Consider the following 20,287-nt stretch of genomic DNA (forward strand, 5'->3'; position numbering starts at 1 on the left):
GTGGAGGCAAGGGCCCAAGACCACAGCACTGGCACGAGGGTCCCCGGCGGCAACACAGAGTTAAAGGTGGCCTCAAGGGGGAGGCCACCTTTCAGGTCACAGCAGTGAGACCAGGCCAACACCTGCTTTGATTCGAGCAGCATCTCCACAGGAGCCATGCTCAGCTTGTCTAAGCACCACTGTGGCACGGGCACGGAGGCCAGGTCCAGGAGGCCCTGCAGTGGGGACGGAGACCATGGAGCGGGGGTCCCAAGGGAAGAAGAGCAGGGCAGCTGGGGGCTGGGGGTCCCCAGAGAGTGGTGTTTATTTAACATCCGTACGGCAGGATCTCACTATGGCATCTGTGCAGCGTGCCTGTGGGTGTGTTTCCACCTGGACATCCGCCCGGCTTGTATGCCTCAGCATCACCCACGCAAGCAGAGCTTCCAGGACAGGGTCCATGAGGAGAAAAGTGGAAGAACCGAAAGGGGGCGTGGGCTTGGCCAGGTTTGGCTGTTTTCTCACCCCATGATTTCTGCTGGGCCAGCTAGGAGACTTTACAGATTTCTCCCAGGAACACCCTGCCTCTTCCCGGACCTCGGCCAGGATCTCGGCCATAACCTTGGCAGTCAGCTCCTGTGTGTGCCTGGTCTCTGCCCCAGGCGGCCTCACCACGCCCCTCCTTCCACTAAGCCAACAGCCGCTGGATCTGCTGGAAGTTAGGCAGCGGGGCACTGCCTGCTTTGAAACTCACACCTTCCCAAAGTGACTTCTCTCTCCCCAAAGATCTCAGAAACATGAATGGCAGGAACAAGAAATTATACACATGAAACTACATATGTATGTATGTATCTCCCCGCTCACCGTCCCAGTTTTTCTGGCCTTCTCTCAAATACCTCTTCCTCTGATCCAAACAGGGGACCAACCACTTGCCAGGAGTTAGGGTGGGGAGAGTCACAGGGGGCCTGAAGCCCTCCCCACACCACTAACAGCCCCCTGGGTGCCCCGGACTCCACCCCGAGGTCTGCCGCAGCCCAGGCAAGCTGGCCCACTCGGTGCTGGGGGCGGGAGGAGGCAGGCTCTTCTTCACTCTCACCAGAGGGCTGGGGGAAGAGCCCATCACTTCTGCACCATCAGCCACAGCCGGCTTCCACCATGTGTGAGCCCCGGAGGCAGCATGGCATCACTCCAGAAGAGCGAAACTTTTATTTTCTTTAGAGAAAAGTTTCTCACAGAGGGCCGTTTGTCAGCTTCTCTGGCTCTACGGTGGTTCCCCCCCAATACTGCACTCCCGACCTCAACTTCAAACTCTCCTTTCAACTGGTATTTTTTTTAACTGACTCTAGCTGGCCGGGTGTGGCCTAGGTCCCCCTTCCCAACCGCCACCCCCAGCAGACACATTCACAGATCTGCTGATGCCCACGAAAGCACGTGGGTGATGAGAGCCACCTCCCCTCCCACCAGGAGGGGCAAGGCTGCGGGCGGAGGGCGGCTGGGCACCCAGAGCCTGGAGGGAGTGGGGGGCAGGCTGGCCTCCTCACCGCGGGAGTCCCACTCAGGGACATGACCAGCAACACTCCCATGGTTCACACAACCACCAAAAGAAGGCGTGTCCTGCACCCACTTTCCCACGGGCTGTCCACTGACGGGAACCCCGCTCTGACACCATGGCTGGGGACAAAAGAGCCGGCAAGACGTCCGGGCCACTTCCCAAAAAGGCAGTCCTTGATGTCAGTCGGGGTCATGCTGCCAGCCCAAATGAACCAACCAAATCAATCTGGGAGGAATGCATGAGGGATTTAAAAAAAAAATTCCAGAGATCAAGAAGAGGACAGTTAAGAGTCGCAGTTCACTCCATTTTCAAGTAGATAGTTAGGCTTTCTTCTTTTCCCCCCAGCCCTCCAAACAGCATCTATTCTGCGCCTAGTATTTGCCACCACCTCCTAATGGCAGTTAGTCTTTGGCTACAAGAACTATCCCCACTATAAAGATAAGAAAACTGAGGGTCAGAGAGGTTCGGTAAATTAGTAAAGGTCACTAAGCAGGAAGGAGCAGAAAGCTAGTCTTAGTGTCAATAAATGGATTCACACCATTCCCCTTAAGTGCCCACCGCCCAGCTCAAAAAACACAAGTGCTTCCCTGTGGTCAGTCGAAGTAAGAACCAACAAGTCAGCTTGGCATCCGAGGCCCTCTATGATTTAGTCCCAAACTCCTCCAACTGTATCCTCCACGCGTACCCGCTCCAGCCAAGCGAGGCCCTCCACCGCCCCAAGAGGCCCAGCCCGCTCTCCCAGAAGGCCTCCTCCAGGTCTTACCTAAAGGCCTCCAGCACCCACTCATCGAGGAAGGGCGGGTGAGTAACCGGCCCCTGGCCATGCCCCTCGGGAATGCTCTCCCTGCCTCCCAAGGGTGTGGGGTGGGAGCACAGACCAGGGGTCCTGGGCGTCACACACTCTCTCTCAGGAGAGACCGTTCTTCACATCCTGGGAAACCCTTCCCTCTCCAACCTAAAGAGCCACACTTCACCCAGAGGCACGTTTATTTCGACAGAAATCTCTTCCTCTCTCTGCAGCTCCATCCACTGCCAACATACCAAGGCCCAGGGGAGAGTTAACATGATTAAAATTTTAAAGCATTTAAGATGCTCAAAGGAAAGGCATCCTTGAAGTGCAAATCACCAATTTAGGGGGAAAGAGCAAAATATGGGGGAGGGAAGGCTCTCTACCAATGTAAATAAAATATAATTTCAAACAATATTATGCATAAAATGATTGACCACACACCCAGAACTTCAGCGCTGAGTCCTGAGTGGGGCAGCACCTGCCCCTGTTGAGTTTATTAAATCTGCAGTGTGACGTGAGTGGGCTCTCTAAGTTTCTCCAAATGGAGAATAACCATCCTGAGGGGAGTAATTTAACAGGCAGGGTAATTTAACAGTGACAATCCCCAGCCGGGTGCTGAAGCAGCAGAAACTCTAGTCAGGCTCCCATCAGACAAACAATCCCCCAAAGCCTAATACTGAAGCCTGGTACCCTGTGAAAAACATCAGGGCGAAGAGAAATTGGCTAAATATGGAATTCGAGCCTTGACTTGAACGGTATGAAACGAGAGAAGAGATATAAGTCCACTTACACCTAAAAAACTACAGCTAGTATTTAAATTCTGCCTTTACACGCATGCTGCATTATCTTTTTTATGTCCATACTTTACAAGCTAGAAAATCTATATATTTCCTTTTATCACGAGGATGAACTAAATTTGAAGAGACTTTCTGGTCTCTGAATCCATGGAAACAACTCAGGAGGAAGAAAGACTATGCAGCTTTATACTCTAGATTAGGAAATTCAGGACAGCAGATTCTACTGGCACCTCCGGAGACAGTCTCAGGGCGGTTACTTTAATACCAGGGCCAACACTATGCTAACGAGTCTCCTCGTTTCAAAAGCTATTGCATGTACATACCTCTTCCCCAACTGACAAATCACCAATCCACGTATAATTGTTCATTTCGCACACTTTTATCTATGAGGTCTCTGTACCTTCCTACTGCCACCAGGCCACAAGGAGTTCTCGGATTTTTTTTTTTTTTAACTAAGGATCAAATGGAAGACCCCTCAAGAATCATCCACCAGCTGAAGCCCACCAGGGAGAAGCCAACCTCTCCAGATGCTAATGCCACCCTGTTGCTGTTTCCAGATGCTAATGCCACCCTGTTGCTGTTTCCAGTCACATGTGCTAATGAAAGCGGCAGACCAAGGAAAGGCAACACTAAGCATGGCTTATGTATTCGGTTTTCTTTCACATGAAAGGCAGGAAACTCTGCCAGGTCTCACCAGCACACCAGGCTACGTGGACCTGCGAAAGCACAGTTTATTGGGAAGCAAAGCTTTTGAAATAATTCCAGTTGAACACCACCACGGTTTTCAAAGGGCTGCACTGCTTCCGCTGGGCGCAATGCTCTTTACCATTCAAGGATGAACGGAGACTTCATGCATGTGAACAACAGTTCCCTGGATTAAAATAGGGGAAAAAACAGGGCTAAGAGCACATGTCAGCTCAGAAATAAGCTAAGCCAATTCTGCGCATGGAAAGACTTTTCATTTCTGCCCCTCTAGATAAAGCAAGCCTACGAAATTTACCATGAATCTAACACCTTCAGCTAAGAATGAATGAAAGGAGGAAGGAAGGAAGAAAACCTCTGAAGCAGCTGAACCTCAGCGTTGACGTTTATGGGCTGACTTTAGGGCTAAAGTCTTTTCATCCAGTTACTCTGGCTTGCTCGTTCCAGGACACCATTCCCTGGTTCCTGCCCAACCCACGGTCCACCTCCATTAACTGAGAATTTCCTGGGTTTGCGGTGACACCAAATGTCACAGCAGAGGGGTTACACCGTGTGGAGGCCGCTTTCAAAGCCTGGTTGCCACCAAACCCCACAAACACCGCTGGCGGCAAGTGCACAGCCCAGAGCCCCGCTCTCCCAGCGGGATCGCAGGGCCCCGGCGCCCTGCGCGCTCCATTTCCTCCCGAGGGCGCCCGGCCGTCCAGAGCGGCTCACGCGGTGCCCACGGCCCACCCCCTCGGCCCCTGGAGCCCGCCGGGAACACACACAGCAGAGGGACCACCCCGCGGAACGGGGGCGTGGGGCTGGGACAGGCGGGCGCCGGGGGCCGCGCGGGAGGGCCGGCCGAGTCGGGAGCGGGGGCCGGGAGGGGACGGTCGCGGGGTGTGGGTGGGTGGCCGGCCTCGTCCGGGGCGCGGGGGCCCTCCGCCTGCATCGCCGGGGAGGTCCGTTCCGTCGGGCGCGGGGCTGGCGGCACCCCCGTCCCCAGAGGTACCGGGCCGAGACCCAGAACTGCCCCCTCCCCGCGGCGCGGCGACAAGGGGGAGGGGGCATTGCAGCGGCTGGTATCAAAGGGCTGAAAAGAAACTTGGACTCCTGTCTCCCCAGGTACGTGACACGTCGCAAAGGCGGCCGCCTCTCGCCCTCCTCCCCCCCGCTTTTGTGCTTCCCAACATCCCCACCCCCAAACGTCCCACTGCAGGGGACCGGGCTCCCGGCAGCCGGACGAAACTCAACTCAAATTACGTGGAGCAGAGAGCCGGGGCAGGGGGCGACAAGAGGCGTTGGCGGCCCCAGTCCCGGGGGCTGCGCCGGGTCGCCCTCTCCCGAGCCAGGCGAGCGCAGAGGGGCCGGGGGCGCCCCCAGCCTCGGGGACACGGCCGAGAGGCCCGGGGCGGGTGGCCGGAGCGGAGGTCCGGGCGGAGAAGGGCAGGAGGGAACAGGAACCCCCCTCGGTGCCCCGCGGCGCGGCCGGGGCGCGTGGGCGCCGGGAGTTCCGGGGCCGGGCCGCGGGCGGGCGCCCCACTCACCTTCCTGCCGGCGCCGCCGCCCGCGCCCGCGGCCAGCGCGGAGCCGCCCCCCGAGTACATGTAGTAGGCGATGCCCAGCACCCACAGGAAGGCGAAGCAGAGCAGCATCCGCGAGCGCCGCCGCATCCTCCCGACTCGGCCGCCGGCCGCGGCCGCTACTCGCGAGTCTGCCTGGGGCCGCGGCGGGCGCGGGCCGGGGAGGAGCGGAGGAAGGGGAAGGGCGCGGCGGCTCCTCCTCCGGCGCGGCTGGCGGCGAGGGCGGTGCGCGCCCGGCGCCCGAGCTCCGCCCCGGCCGGGAGCGCCGCGCCGCGCCCGAGCAGGAAGCGGCGGCCGCGGAGGCGGCGAGGGGGTCAGGGAGCAAAGGGCGACCAATCGGCGGCGGCTGAGGGGGCCCGGCGCGGGCGGAGGAGGGGATTACCGCGTCTCCACCGCGGCGGCGCGCCGGCCCCGCGAGGAGGGCCTCCGCCGGCCGCCGCCCCGCCACCCCCGTGAGTGACAGGTGGCCGCCGGGCGCCCGCGGGGCGCGCGCACATGTGCGCACACACACGGGCGCCCGCACCAGGGACCCCCGGTCGCCGCTGCCGCGCGCTGCCCGGCCGGGAGCGCCCCTTCCGCGGTCCTCGGTCTTTGGGACCACCCCAGCCCCCCGGCAGGCTCGCTCTTATTGGCCCACCGACCTGAGTTTTTTGGTGCAAATCCCCCTCCGGGACCCGACTTCGCTGCTGCTCGCTGCAGTTTTCTTACTAATCTTGCAGCAAAACATCCCTGGTGGGGATGGATCCCTAGGTGTCCATTTTATTTATTTATTTAGGCAGAGGTGGCGGCCTGGAGGTAGAAACCGAGAGGTGATTTTTCAAGGGAGCATGTTTCCAGGGATGAACGGAGTGCTGAATAGCGGGGGTTTCTTTTTTGTATTTAAGTAAACACGAAATGAGGAAGAAGGAAGGCAATATATATTTTTAAATTTTTTTCTTTGTGACTGGTTGCTGTATTAAAAGAAGAAGAGGCAGCACACGAAACAGCTTTAAAGATGCAAGAAGACAGATCTGTCTTGTAACAGAATCTGTGTAACCTTGATGATGCCCTTGTAACAGCAAAGTTTCCAGTGTTCCTAGGAAAGAAAGAAATGTTGCTTAGCGCTTGATATTTTAAAAGGGATTCCAGAAGCTGACCAGTCCAGAGGACAAAGGCAGCTGCCTGCATCTGAATCTCTACTCACATCCTCAATAAAACACAAACACAAACACAAACAAACAAACAAGCCTTCAGCTCTACTAGGAAAGCGAATGCCATGAACTGAACTTCAAATTACTTCTTAAGTAGAAGGAAGAAAATACCTCAAATTCCAACAGAGCTCCCTCCACTGTTGCCAAGGACTTAAGTGAAACCCAGGCTTAAATCCTTCTATGAAGAGAAAGTCCAACACCAAGAACTAAATACTGAACACAGGTTGGGTACTTGACTGGAAAAGAGAAGAGCTTTGAAAGAGAATGGGACAGGAGGTGGCAGCCTTGAAGAAGCCTTGCTTCTGGGAAAAGTCAGATAAATAGAGAAAGGGCAATGCCCTTCGGAGGTCTTGTGGTGAAGGAAAAGAAGGAAGTTAAAAAAGAGAATTATAGATCCGCAGAAATAAAAGACAACCAATCCCTCCCTCAGTGAGGTTATCTATTAAAAACTGCACTTCAGTATAGTGAGAAGAGGACATTCTTGAACTATGAACCCTGTGTCAAAATGTCTAGTGGCACTAAAACATCAAAATAGCTGCATATAAATCTACTGCAAAAAGAAAAAAAAACATTTCTTATGATGAGAAGATGAATCATAACATTTCACCTGATGAAAATTCCCCCATCGATAAAACGACAAAGCAGAGGAAAATTGTAAACCTTATGTCAAACTCTCAAGCTGAACAAAGTATCGTATATTTGGATACACCACCCCCCACATACACACACACACAGCTAGAATCAGAAATTCAAAACCTAAGAATATATCAGGCAAAAATTAGGAAGAAATACAGCAGGAGTTGATAAGATTCAGGATAGAAATTGAAAATAAAGACAAAACTATCCCAGAAACAAAGAAGAATTACAAGACGCCCAAGGGAGAATATATCAAAAACAAATATGTAAAAGGACACTGAAGAATGGCAAGAAAATATTCAAGAAATTAAAAATAAGATAAAGAAAGGAGTAAAAAGCTTTTAGAGATAAGTGGTTGAAATGAAAGCCAGGAAAGAAGAACCAAAATACATGTCACTGGAGTCTCTAAAGTAGAAACACCAAACAGTGAAGCAAAATGAATATTAACACCATCATCTCAGATGTAACATACAGCATGATGACGATAGTTGCCACTGCTGTATGGTACTTTTGAAGGTTGTTAACAGAGTGCGTCCTAAGAGTTCTCATTACCGGGAACAGAATATTTTTTCTTTCTTTCCTTTTTTTGTATCTAAATGAGATGATGAATATTAACTAAACATTGTGATACTCATTTCACAATATATGTTAGTCAAGTCATTATGCTGTGCACAGTGCTATATGTCAATCATATCTCAATAAAACTAGGGGGGAAACTATAATCCCAGAAAATAAGCCAGAAATAAGAGAAAATTTAAATTATATATTGAAAGTACCTTCCATGTACCTTGGAAAACTGAGTGGAATAATCAACTCCAAAACATGTTTTAGTAAAACTATTAGATTTTAAAGGCAAAAAGATCAAATTACTTATAGAAATAAAAATATTTAGGCTGGTAACATACAGAGCAATGCAACAGTGAGCAGTATTTACAAGACACTGAGGAAAGAAAGTACCAGTCAAGGATTTTTGTGTCCAGCCTTTAAGAATCAAAGCTATAGACAAACAGATGAGAACTGAGTACAAAAATTTAGAGAGCATCCTATGCCTTTCCTGGAGAATGAGCTTCCCCCAAACAAGAGATAACTGAGGAAACCACCAAATGAGGGATGGGAAGACTAGTATATACACATACTTTCTAATCAAATAGAACAGGTGCAACTGAAAAAAACTGAAGGAGAAGGGAGAGAGAAAAGGGGAAACATAATCATGTAACTGACTGTTAAATAGGTACTAGTTGCTAATCAAATGACACCATATAAAATGGACAGACCAGATGTTAAAGGGTTAAGAAAAAAGAAAAGAATTAATGTAAAAATATAAAAACTTAACCACTAAAGCAAAACATAAATATTCCAAAATATTGGAAACCCTGTTCCAAAACCCTAAAAGAAAAAAAATTTTTAAATAGCAAAGAATACACACCAAATGGTGAAAGAAACACAATAAGTATACCATAATACATGCAGTAATTATAACAGAAAATAACAGGACAGAGTGGAGACCAAACCATACCAGTATATGAATTTACAAATGCACTTAATTTGCCTGTTAAAAGATTTTCAAATTTGGTCATAAAGGAAAACCCAACTCTAAAAGAGCAGAAGCTGTGATCCTGGTATCAAACAAAGTAGAACAGGCTAAAGAGCATCCAAGGTGAAGAAGGACTATTTATGGCCAAAGCTTCAACTTCATTGTGCATGGCATTGGGTCTGAAGGCACGGTAGTTTGTAAATCTGAAGTCAGAAGAAAGGCTAGATGTGACATGGGGAAGCGTAAGGACAAAGAAACTGCAAGAATAAAGTAGACCTCATGACAGCAACTAAAATCCATGAGGGCAAACTGGAACCTACCTCCAACATCGATAATGCAAAAAACAAAACAAAACAAATGCCACAATGAGATACCTCCAGTAGTATGGCTATTCTTTTTTAAAAAGCAAAAACAAAAATGAAAAACCAGAATATAACAAATATTGAAAAGAATGTGGGCCTCGGTCCTACGCCCACGCCCGCCAGAGCCTGTTCATGTTGGTTGACCAGAGTCCGGGAATTTAACACTCCGAGCCCGTCCGGACGGCCCCAACCCCCAGCTTTCTGTCCTTTGAAAACACTAAGAATAATGTCCCTGCGTCAATTTTTACTAGAGCCAATGTCATGCCTGGAACAGGGATCGTACCCATCGCCCTTAGCCCCAATAACCACGAAATCCACATCTATAAGAAGAACAGGAGGCAGTGGGTGAAAGCTCATGAACTCAAGGGACACAACAGACATGTCACAGGTACTGACTGCTCTCCCAAGAGTGACCGCGTCATCACTTGAGGGGTTGACTGCAATGCCTACCTGGGGTCAGAAGGATGGTGTCTGGAAGCCAACCCTGGTGATTCTGAGAATTAACTGTGCAGACACTTTTGTCAAGTGGTCCCCGCTAGAGAACAAATTTGCTGTGGGCAGCGGAGCACGACTCATTTCTGTTTGTTACTTTGAGTCCGAAAATGACTGGTGGGTAAGCAAGCACATTAAAAAACCCATTCGCTCCGCGGTCCTCAGCTTGGATTGGCATCCCAACAATGTCTTGCTGGCAGCAGGATCCTGTGATTTCAAATGCAGAGTGTTTTCTGCCTACATTAAAGAAGTGGATGAGAAGCCAGCCAGTACGCCCTGGGGCAGCAAGATGCCTTTTGGTCATCTGATGTCAGAGTTTGATGGCAGTGGCACTGGCGGCTGGGTGCGTAAGGTCAGCTTCTCTGCCAGCGGGAGCAGCCTGGCCTGGGTCAGCCACGACAGCACCGTGTCCGTTGCCGATGCCTCAAAAAGCATGCAGATCTCAACTCTAAAGACAGAGTTCCTGCCCCTCCTGAGTGTGTCCTTCATCTCGGAGAACAGCGTCCTGGCTGCTGGCCATGACTGCTGCCCCATGCTCTTTAACTACAACGACTGCGGCTGTTTGACCTTTGTCTCCAAGCTAGACACCCCAAAACAGAGCATCCAGAGCAACATGGCCATGGAGCGCTTCCGCAACATGGACAAGCGGGCCACGACCGAGGACTGCAACCCGGCCCTGGAGAGGCTGCACCAGAACCGTATCACTCAAGTGTCTCTTTATGAGGTGGACAAGCAAGATTGTCGCAAATTTTGCACTACTGGCATTGATGGAGCCATGACCATTTGGGATTTCAAGACCTTAGAGTCTTCTATCCAGGGCCTTTGGATACTGTGAAGCTGAGCGAGCCTCCCAGATCCAGCATGAGGATAGACAGGCTGCACCGAGCAACTCCACCATTCTCATGATGGGGAGGAGAGCCAGCCGCCAGGAAACACTGAAGACACATATGGCGCAAACCTTGTTCTGTGTTTTGTTTGAGAATAATTGGTGGAAGTACTGGTTTTTTAAAAGCAGCAGAGATTTGGGTTTTATTTTTTGTTTTTTTGTTTTGCTATTTCATTCCATTATTGACCAAAGATTCTCTTTAAGTAGTTTATTATGGAAAATTGTCACACTAACTTAAAGGAAGGGGTGGGGGAAGTATGTAAATTGTCTGCTAAAAAATTAAATAAAAATACTGAATGTGGAAAAAAAAAAGAAGAAAAGGATGTGGAGCAATTGGAACCCTTGTGTGTTGCTGGTGGGAAGGCAAAATGGTACAGCTGCTGTGGAAAACATTTTGGCTGTCCCTTAAAAAGTTAAACCTAGAATTACCATATGATTCAGCAATTCCACTTCTGGGTCCATACCTAAAAGAAGTGAGAGCAAGGACTCGAACATGTGCTCCCATGTTCATGGCACCGTTATTCACAAGAGCCAAAACATGCAAGCAGCCCGGTGTCCATCAACAAATGAATGGATCAGTGAAATGTGACATACAATGGAATATTATTCAGCTTTAAAAAGAAAGGAGATTCTAAAAAACAAAATGGTTCTGATGCACCTAGGGGTAGGACAGGAATAAAGACGCAGACATAGAGAATGGACTTGAGGACAAGGGGAGGGGGAAGGGTAAGCTGGGACAAAGTGAGAGAGTGGCATGGACATATATACACTACCAAATGTAAAACAGATAGCTAGTGGGCAGCAGCCGCATAGCACAGGGAGATCAGCTCGGTGCTTTGTGTCCACCTAGAGGGGTGGGATAGAGAGGGTGGGAGGGAGACGCAAGAGGGAGGGGATATGAGGATATATGTATACATATAGCTGATTCACTTTGTTATACAGCAGAAACTAACACAATACTGTAAAGCAATTATACTCCAATAAAGATGTTAAAAAAAAAAGTAATGCATGCCATTAGAAGAGCTCAATGGCCACACACCCCTTTAGAAGACAAGTTGCCTTTGTTAAAATGCTCTGATTTTTTATTAACAGCTTCATTGAGATATAATTGATTCATTTTAAGTGTAAGGTTCAGTGATTTTTATTACATTAACAGGATTGTGCAAACATCACCAAAATCCATTTTTAAGCATTTCTAACATTCCAAAAAAGAAACCTTGTACCCATTTATAGTGACTCCCTCTTCCTGCCCTTAGCCCTACATAATGAGAGACCTACTTTCTGTCTTTACAGGCTTTATGATCAATTCTTCATGAATAATTTGTGACTGGAACTATGTTTTCAGTTAAATACAAGTTTGGATTCTGTTGTTCAAAGTCTTATAATTAAATAATTTTTAATGTCTGAAAAAAAAAAAGAAAAGAAAGGAAATTCTGACGTAAGTTGTAACATGATACTAAGTGAAATAAGCCAGGCACAAAAGGACATAAACTATGAGCCCACTTACATGAAGTACATAGAGGAGTCAAATTCACAGAGGCAGAAAGTAGAAGGGTGGTTGCCAGGGGCGGGGAGGGAGGAAGGGGGAGTGATTGTTTAATTGGTACAGAGTTCCAGTTTGGGGAGATGACAGAGTTCTGGAGATAGACTCTGGTGCAGAACTATGTGAGTACGCTTAATGTCCCTGAAATGTACACTTAAAAATGATTCAGGGACTCCCCTTGTGGCACAGTGGTTAAGAATCTGCCTGCCAATGCAGGGGACACGGGTTCGAGCCCTGGTCCAGGAAGATCCCACACACCACGGAGCAACTAAGCCTGTGCACCACAACTACTGAGCCTGCACTCTAGAGCCCGCGAGCCACAACTCCTGAGCCTACATGCCACAACTACTGAAGCCCACGTGCCTAGAGCCCATGCTCCGCAATAAGAGAAGCCACCACAATAAGAAGCCCATGCACCGCAACGAAGAGTAGCCCCGGCTCGCTGCAACTAGATAAAGCCCTCACGCAGCAACAAAGACCAAGGCAGCCAAAAATAAATAAAATAATTAATTTTAAAAAAATGATTCAAATGGTAAATTTTATATTATGTATATTTTACCACAATAAAACGACATGAAAAATTGGAAGAAATTGTTTCCACACCTATCATAGATAAAGGGGTAAGGTAATATCACTAATATATAAAGAAGTTAAACATTGAGATGGGCAAAACACATAAACAGACAATTCACAGTAAAGATCTTATGAGTTCATGAATATGTGAAAAGAGGTTAAACTTTACTCATAAAAGAGTTGCAAATTAAAACTACAGAGATACTGGTGATCCCCCCCAACAAACTGGCAAAAATTTGAAAGCTTGACCAGATACTGTATTGGCAGGGGTATAAAAAAGACTAAGGAAGGCTTTGTGAACAGATGTGGAGTGATTTCCAGGATATATTATTAAATATGAAATGAAATATTAAATGCAAAGTGCAATAGCTTATATATTGCATGCTACTTTTTGTGTAAGAAAGAAGGGAAAATAAGAAAACATACACATATCTGTTTATTTGGGCAACACACACACCAATGACAAACCAGAAAACCATGAAGTGAGTTACCTGTAAGGAGTGGTAGGAAGAGGCAGAAGGGACAGGAGGACTGACACCTGTCACCTTGCTTCTAGGCTTGACTTCTGGAAACATGTTAATGTCCTACATATTCAAAAGTAAAGTAAACACAGCAAAACTATGGGGGGAATGCTAAAAATTGAATCCAAACAGAAATGCCTGAACCCAACTATATTGCAAATGTATAACATAACTAGATTGAAAGGGGATAAAGGGATTAATAGGAATAACTTTTAAGTAAAGTACTTGGGCTATATACCCTCAGCGTAGAGAACAAAAGAACTACAAGCAATTTTTGAACTCTTCTTTATGGCTTTTTTCATAGTGTTATGGTTGTCTCAATTAAACTATTTTATGCATATTGTGCAACTGAGCAAATCAGAAAATGCCTTGTTTCAGACATCTAGGGTTTTCATCATGGAATAAGGGACATACAGTATGGAATGAGAGAAGGCAAGGAAGATTCCTTTGGAGTAGATCTGGAATCAGAACAGTATGAACTCATTGTTTTATATACACGTGTACATATACTCACATATCTATGCTCATCTATGTGTCCACATGTAAATAAATATTTCTACATATACCATATGCACGTATGTACATATTTCCTAGAACTGCCCACTGAAAGAGCGCAGAGCAATGATACACTGGTAGCAATGAGCACACCTGGCAAGCAGATCTTGGTTGCTAAATACCAATCTCCACTATAAGAAGGTTTCCTTGGAGCAGAGTTTGATCCATGACTGGAGCCTAGAAGGTAAGAGAGAAGCCTAGAACATCTTGTAATAGAAAGTTAGGAAGAGTTTTAAAAAGGTAGAGGGACTTCCCTGGTGGTGCAGTGGTTAAGAATCTGCCTGCCAATGCAGGGGACACAGGTTCGATCCCTGGTCCGGGAAGATCCCACATGCCGCGGAGCAACTAAGCCCATGCATCACAACTACTGACCCTGAACTTTAGAGCCCACAAGCCACAACTACCAAAGCCCGCGAGCCTAGAGCCCATGCTCCACAACAAGAGAAGCCACTGCAATGAGAAGCCCACGCACCACAAAGATGAGTAGCCCCCGCTTGCCGCAACTAGAGAAAGCCCACATGCAGCCAAAAAGAAAGGGGGAGGGGCTGGTTAAAAGGTCACAGGAGCCAGCTTGAAAGGCACCCATTGGCTAAATCTAGGACATACATGTGTCACAATAAATATTGAATAAAATAGAAATCTATGAGTACATGCTGATAATTAATAGATAAATAAATGGAGGAGATGGGAGGGCTCTTTCAGTAGAACGCCAACTGATAAAGGTGAAGGGAAGGTGAAGATGAAAATCACTGTTTTGCAACCATCATAGTAATGATTGGAGAAGACTCATCAATAGATTCTAAAGTGTGTGTGTGTGTGTGTGTGTGTGTGGCAGAGCTTGCAGGGGAGGAACAGGGGAGTTTGATGAGAGGGAGGATATTTACAAGGTCTGCAAATGTCTTTCATCAGAATACTTATTAGTTACAGAGGGAAACCAGTAAATGTACAGTGGAGAGACTGGGCAGCACTCTGGCCAGGTGATCAAATGACTCACTCATGAGGGTCAGGTGGACATCCTGTGTCTGCAGAAATACCCTGAGAAGGACACGACACACCATTTTGGTATTCTGGCCAAGGATACATAACTTGAATCTCATAGCAAATCAATACTGAAAAAAAAAAAATTGAAGAACAGTCTGTAAAATAATTGGCTTGTGTTCTTCAGAAATGTCACTATGATGCAAGACAAGTAAAGGGTGAGGAGCTGGTCCAGACTAGTGGACCTAAGGAGACGGGATAACTACATGAGTACGTGATCCCGTACAAGTGGCTGAAAACGTGACAAGGACAATTTACAAAAGTGGATGAGAGATGCAGAATAGGTGATAGCATAGCTCAACGCTATAGCACATGCCAACTTACGTAGAGGGTTACGTATTCTGGTTGTGATAGCTGTAACAGGATTACATAGGAGACTCTTTTTCTTAGGAAATAGGAACTGAAGTACCAAAGGTTAAAGTGACATGATAAACACAAGCCACCCTCGGGAAAAATATAGACAGAGGATAACAAAACAGCTATGGCAAAATTTTTAAAGGCAATAAGTCTGGGTAAAGAACGTATAGGAATTGTTTTGGCAAATTTCCTGCAAGTCTGATTTATTTTCTTTAAAAAGTGATTTAACTGACAGTGTGGTTGAGCTTGATGATTCGTTGCATTTTATAAATTAGGAAAGATGCAGAACCCTGAAATCATCTGGGTAAAGCTACCCAACTCAGGCCTCTAAACTTCACTGCGTCTTGGTTCCCTAGGCAGCTCGCATACATAGAACTCTCCTTTCCTTTTCTTTTGCCTGTTTACCTTCCTGACACACCTCCACACACACCTGCTTGTGCACAGGTCCTGTGTTTTTCTCGGTGATGGGTCGAGTGCAAACTCTCCTTAAGTGCTGCCTTGTCCTTTGCTCAGTCTGGGCGGCTCTGTGGCTGTCATTCTTCTGGGTCATCTTTTTCTGCTGGAAGCCCTCAGGCATTTTTCTTGAGTGTATGAAACAGCAGGAACAGCGCTTACTCAGAGCAACACATCAGTGCGGCAGAGGTACTTCCGCAGCCGTTCATCGCCCCAGTTGCTATTGGTAGAGATGTCAGGAGCCCTGTACAATTTGCTGGTATATTGTGTCTTTACACAACAAGAACCTTTTTTGTAATCTGATTGTTCAATTTTCCTTTTTCTAAAATATTTTAACAGGAGGAAAATAAGGAGAGATTAGGAGAGAAAAGAAGAACAAACTTATAACTGCTTAAATAGGACTAAAATATTATACACTGAAATTGGATAATCAGAACTCTTCCCCTGCAAAATTTGAAGTGTGTTTATACAGAGGCTATTGTAAAAAGAAGATACTAAAGAGTGCTGCCTGGGTCCTACCATGAGCTGGCTTTAATGCGAGGGGACACTTTCAAGTACAGCCGTTCCATCCATGGCGAGTCGAGGACTGCTGTCCCTCCCATACCCAGTGGATACATACACTGACCACCTGCTATAATCTTCCCAGAAATTTCCTGACTTGAATTGAGACTGAGAAATAATTCATCGATGTCATTTAAGTTAAAGAATTCAATTGCCCTGAAAATGTAAACATTAACGACGTGCTTACTACACACTAGGCATTTTTCCGAGTGCTGTTCATGTATTACTTTCCGTGATTATTATTAATCTTCACAACAGCCTGATGAAGTAAACACTATTATTATTCCAGTTTTATCATGCGGCCCAGCGCTGTTGTGTTACCTGCCCAAGCCAGCTCAGCGAGCAGGAGAGTCTTTGGGGAAATTGAGGACCTTTTGGGTTTGGGTCTGGGCGCTGGTCACCGGCTGTGCTGAGTTTGTGAAAAAGTCCAATGGACTGGACACCTATGACAGATGCACTTGCTATATGCAAGTTATGCTTCAGTAACATAATCAGAAAGGATGAGGAATCACTGCCTCCCTTTCAGTCTCTGTAAAGCGTCAGTGAAACTCAGCCCCGCTTATCAGCCTCCATCCAGAACCCTGGCAGCACGGCCGCCCCCGTCACCACTTCCCGTCCTCACCAGCCATCACAACCCACCCTCTGGGAACAGAGCATCCCGGAAGCGTCCACACGGCCTCCTTGTCCCACGTTAGGGGAACATCAAGCCATGGGGAGGCTACATGCCTCATCCCTGCTCTTCATTCTGGATCGTTCTGCCGGGGGTCACTGCAGCCTCTCCTGGACCAGACTAGAACTGGGGAGTCAGCACAATGGCCCCTTTCGTTCCAGATGGCTCTTCCCCCACTGAGTGCCTGGGACAAGGAGAACATCGCCACGACAGCCCCGTTGTCAGCCCAGGGTGTTCTTCTCGCCCGCCTCCCGCCCATGTGAATCCTCTCACCCAGGGCTCCCAGAAAACCCATCCAGGGGGCGGCGGTGCCACCAGCGCTCCCTGCAGGGCCATCTCTGCCGGAGCGTGTGCAGGGCGGGCTGCCCTTGGCTAGAGTGAGCCTGAGAGCTGCCGAGGAAGCACCGTGGGCCTTGCCCTGTCCACCCTCCACAGAGATGCTGAGTTGTCGTACACTCTTGTATTGCACGTCCTGGGCGGGAGCTTGGGGGAGAACCTTCTGGTGACCAGCAGCTCTACTCCCCTAACCTCGGAAGTGCTCTTTCCCCTCCTCCCCTCCAGCCCACCGTGGCTGCCCTCCTTTACGACGGGCTTCTTCCCAGGAGGGCTCTCGGTTCCTTGGGTACCTGAACCCCTGGCACATTTGCCCTAGCGGTCCCCTGCATAGACCTGGGGTCTGGGTGAATAGACCTCCAACTCGACTGGACTCCTACTGCATCTTCTATAAAGTGCTTTCACAGGCACATCTCACTGAATCCTCATGAGGCATTACTCTGCTCACCTTGGAGGACCACCTGAGGCTCAGAGAATTCAGGTAAGTTTTCCAAATCGTCCATGCAACTACGACCTAGCAGGGCCAAGTGCAGAACCAGGTCGTTCACTCTAAGCTGACAGCAATGCCCCCTCCCTGCTTCAGCTGCAGCGTCCCAAGAGTGGAACGTGTGCATGGTGTGCTGGGAAAGTCTCTCATTTATTTATAGTTTATACACCACTCACATCCGAAGATAATTGGAATCATCTTACAAAACCCACAAACACATACACGTAAGATGTAGAGAGAAGTGTTGTGTGGGCAGACCGTGTCATGGGGGTTTTCCATTCCCCCTCTCCCCCCACCAGATTTCTAATCCTGGAGAGCTTTGTAGAAATAAGATGTCCTGAGATTCCCACCCCACACCTACCAAATCAGAATTGGCAGAGGAGAGCTGGCTCGTTTACAGTGTTTAAATTCTGCAAGGCAAGTAGGTAAAGGACACTCGTAACAGATTGAAGAGAGAGCGAGGTCATACACTTACAGCTGTAGGGCTCAGAGCCCGCAACAGCCATGTGGGATCCAGGCAGCCCTCAGTGGCCCAAAACAACACTCCTGCTCGTACTTGAGGATGGACATGGCCTGTTCGAGAAACAACCCATCCTTTGGGCTTGACTAACCCGTTATCATCCCAGAACCAGAGGCTGCAATGACCTATAGTTCTTTCCCACCCCTGTGAAATCTGGTGAATTTGTAGGGAACAGTGAGTAGAATTCAATTTTGGAAAACAAAGTCATTGTGTAGTCAAAAGGCAAACATCTCCAACTGAAGAATAAATGAAGGGATATTAGATTATATTTTGAAATGGTTATTACTTTTTAGCTCTGATAATGCCATTGTAGTTATGTAGACAAATGTTCTAGTTCTTAGCAGATGCAGGCTGAAGTACTTAAGGGGTGAACTGTCACGATGTGTGCGCCTTTCTTTCTTTTTTTAAAAATAAATGTATTTATGCAACTTACTTTCAAATGACCCAGCAACGATGTATGTATAGACAGAGTTATAAATATAGAGAGAGAAAACAAATATGGAAACATGTTCATTGTTGAATCCAGGTGGAGAGCATAATGGGGTTACTATCCTATTCTTTCAACGTTGTTTATTTTAAAATGTTCAAACTGAAAAATCGGGAGAAAAAAAGAATAAAGAAAAAATAAGGGAAATCTGAAGAATAATTGTAGTGAAAATAATCCCAAGTTTTCCTTAAAAAGAAAAAACTCAGACGTTGCAGCCAGACAGAAACATCCGGCTATCAGTCAATCAGTTACTCAACACTTGTTTATCACAGGTCTGTGCTGGGTTTAGAACTTCTCTAAAGAGTGAAAGGGAACCAAAAGTGTACACTACGGGGTTCCTGTTCTCGAGTTGCTAAGGATTAAACTCAGAATTTTTTTGCTCTGGATCTAATTCCTTCGGAGGTTCACAAAAAGCACCTAAATTATCCATACCTCTGTTAGCAAAGCTGTTTCTTCCCCAGGAAGAATGTCTTTTTAGAAACTTCTTAACCAGGAAGAGAAATAATCCAGGATGTTCCAGAATGTCAGAAAAGAGAGGTTATACTAAGCTAATTCTCGAATCAGATCCCAAGTGAGGCCAAAGGTGCTGTACACGTGCCGTGGTGTGTCTAGAGGTCCCAGGAAGGAGGTGAGGGCAGAGCTGGGTCAATGTTAAGGATGAAGGAGCAGAAGAAAGGTTTGACTTCTGTAGGGGTGAGGGACGGGGGAGTCCTGGAGAGAAGAGGACCGCAGGGAGAGGCCTAACGAGCCTGCAGGCTGGTGATTCGGCTGGTGGTGGGGACGCGGCCACAGCTAGGCCTGCTCCGAGGACCGGGCAGTGAGCAGGGCAGGTGGCCGTGAGGCAGTGTCTGGGAATCAGCTCACCCCCGGCCCGGTCAGGCCAGCTACAGGATCAGGTGAACAGACCTAGGGGTCATTTCTGGGGGTATTTTTGCTTAAAAAGTTACAGGAAGGGAGAACATTTCTCCCTCATGAAGAGAATTCCTGAGCATTTCATTGAGTAATGGGGGGTAAAGGGTTCAAAGTATAAACTCCCACTGAGCTGAGCCACCCATTCTGCAAAGATTTTTTTGAGTATGCACTTTTTGCCAAGCTCTATTCTAGATTACTGGGAACATGGATGAAGAACACAGAGAAAAATCTCTGCCTTCAGAAAAATCTCATACCTTCTAGTGTAGTGTGTACAAAGGCAGAGGAAATGGGTTTCAGTTCATCACCAAACAGAAAGGGCAGCCCCCCAGGTCCCTCTGCTCCAGACTGGGCTGTGGAGTGGGGAGGTGAATGTGGGTCCCGAACATCAGCCCGAGAGGCCTGAAGAGGGCGCTGCTGAGGCTGCAGATGAGAACGGAGAGGCTCCAGGCGTCCAGGGTGAACCTCCAGACTCCCACACCCCCTCAGCAGGCCCTGCTGACTCCAGGACAGGTAGATACAAGCAGAAAGAGCACTGAAGTATCTCTGACATGCAGCTGTAAGCAGGCAGCTCTGCTTAGAATGACTTATGAAGAGGGTTTTAAAAATAAATTATTTATTTATTTATTTATTTTTGGCTGCATTGGGTCTTTGTTGCTGCACACGGGCTTTCTCTAGTTGCTGCGAGCGGGGGCTACTCTTCGTTGCGGTGCGCGGGCTTCTCTTGTTGTGGAGCACGGGTTCTAGGTACGTGGGCTTCAGTGGTTGTGGCACGCAGGTTCAGTAGTTGTGGCG

The 20,287-nt window shown here is 47.9% G+C and overlaps 2 protein-coding genes across 2 annotated transcripts in view; one reads left to right on the top strand and one right to left on the bottom strand.

Annotated features, from left to right (window-relative positions):
- Nucleotides 1-5,558, bottom strand: part of GALNT2 (polypeptide N-acetylgalactosaminyltransferase 2) — a 178,987-nt gene extending 173,429 nt beyond the window's left edge. The window contains exon 1 of the mRNA XM_082611509.1: nucleotides 5,350-5,558. Within this exon, the coding sequence (XP_082467635.1) occupies nucleotides 5,350-5,475 (126 nt within the window). The 5' untranslated portion in view covers nucleotides 5,476-5,558. The remainder of the gene's footprint in view (nucleotides 1-5,349) is intronic.
- A 3,336-nt stretch (nucleotides 5,559-8,894) lies between these two features.
- On the top strand, nucleotides 8,895-10,461 carry LOC309794080 (actin-related protein 2/3 complex subunit 1A-like). The gene is given in 3 exon segments (XM_082605107.1): nucleotides 8,895-9,533; nucleotides 9,537-9,556; nucleotides 9,558-10,461. Coding segments are annotated over 3 exon segments (1,062 nt in total). The 5' UTR covers nucleotides 8,895-9,368; the 3' UTR covers nucleotides 10,435-10,461.
- Nucleotides 10,462-20,287: the final 9,826 nt, after the last annotated feature.

This window comes from Mesoplodon mirus, assembly GCF_964341445.2.
Source record: "Mesoplodon mirus genome assembly, chromosome: 2".
NCBI lineage: Eukaryota > Metazoa > Chordata > Mammalia > Artiodactyla > Ziphiidae > Mesoplodon > Mesoplodon mirus.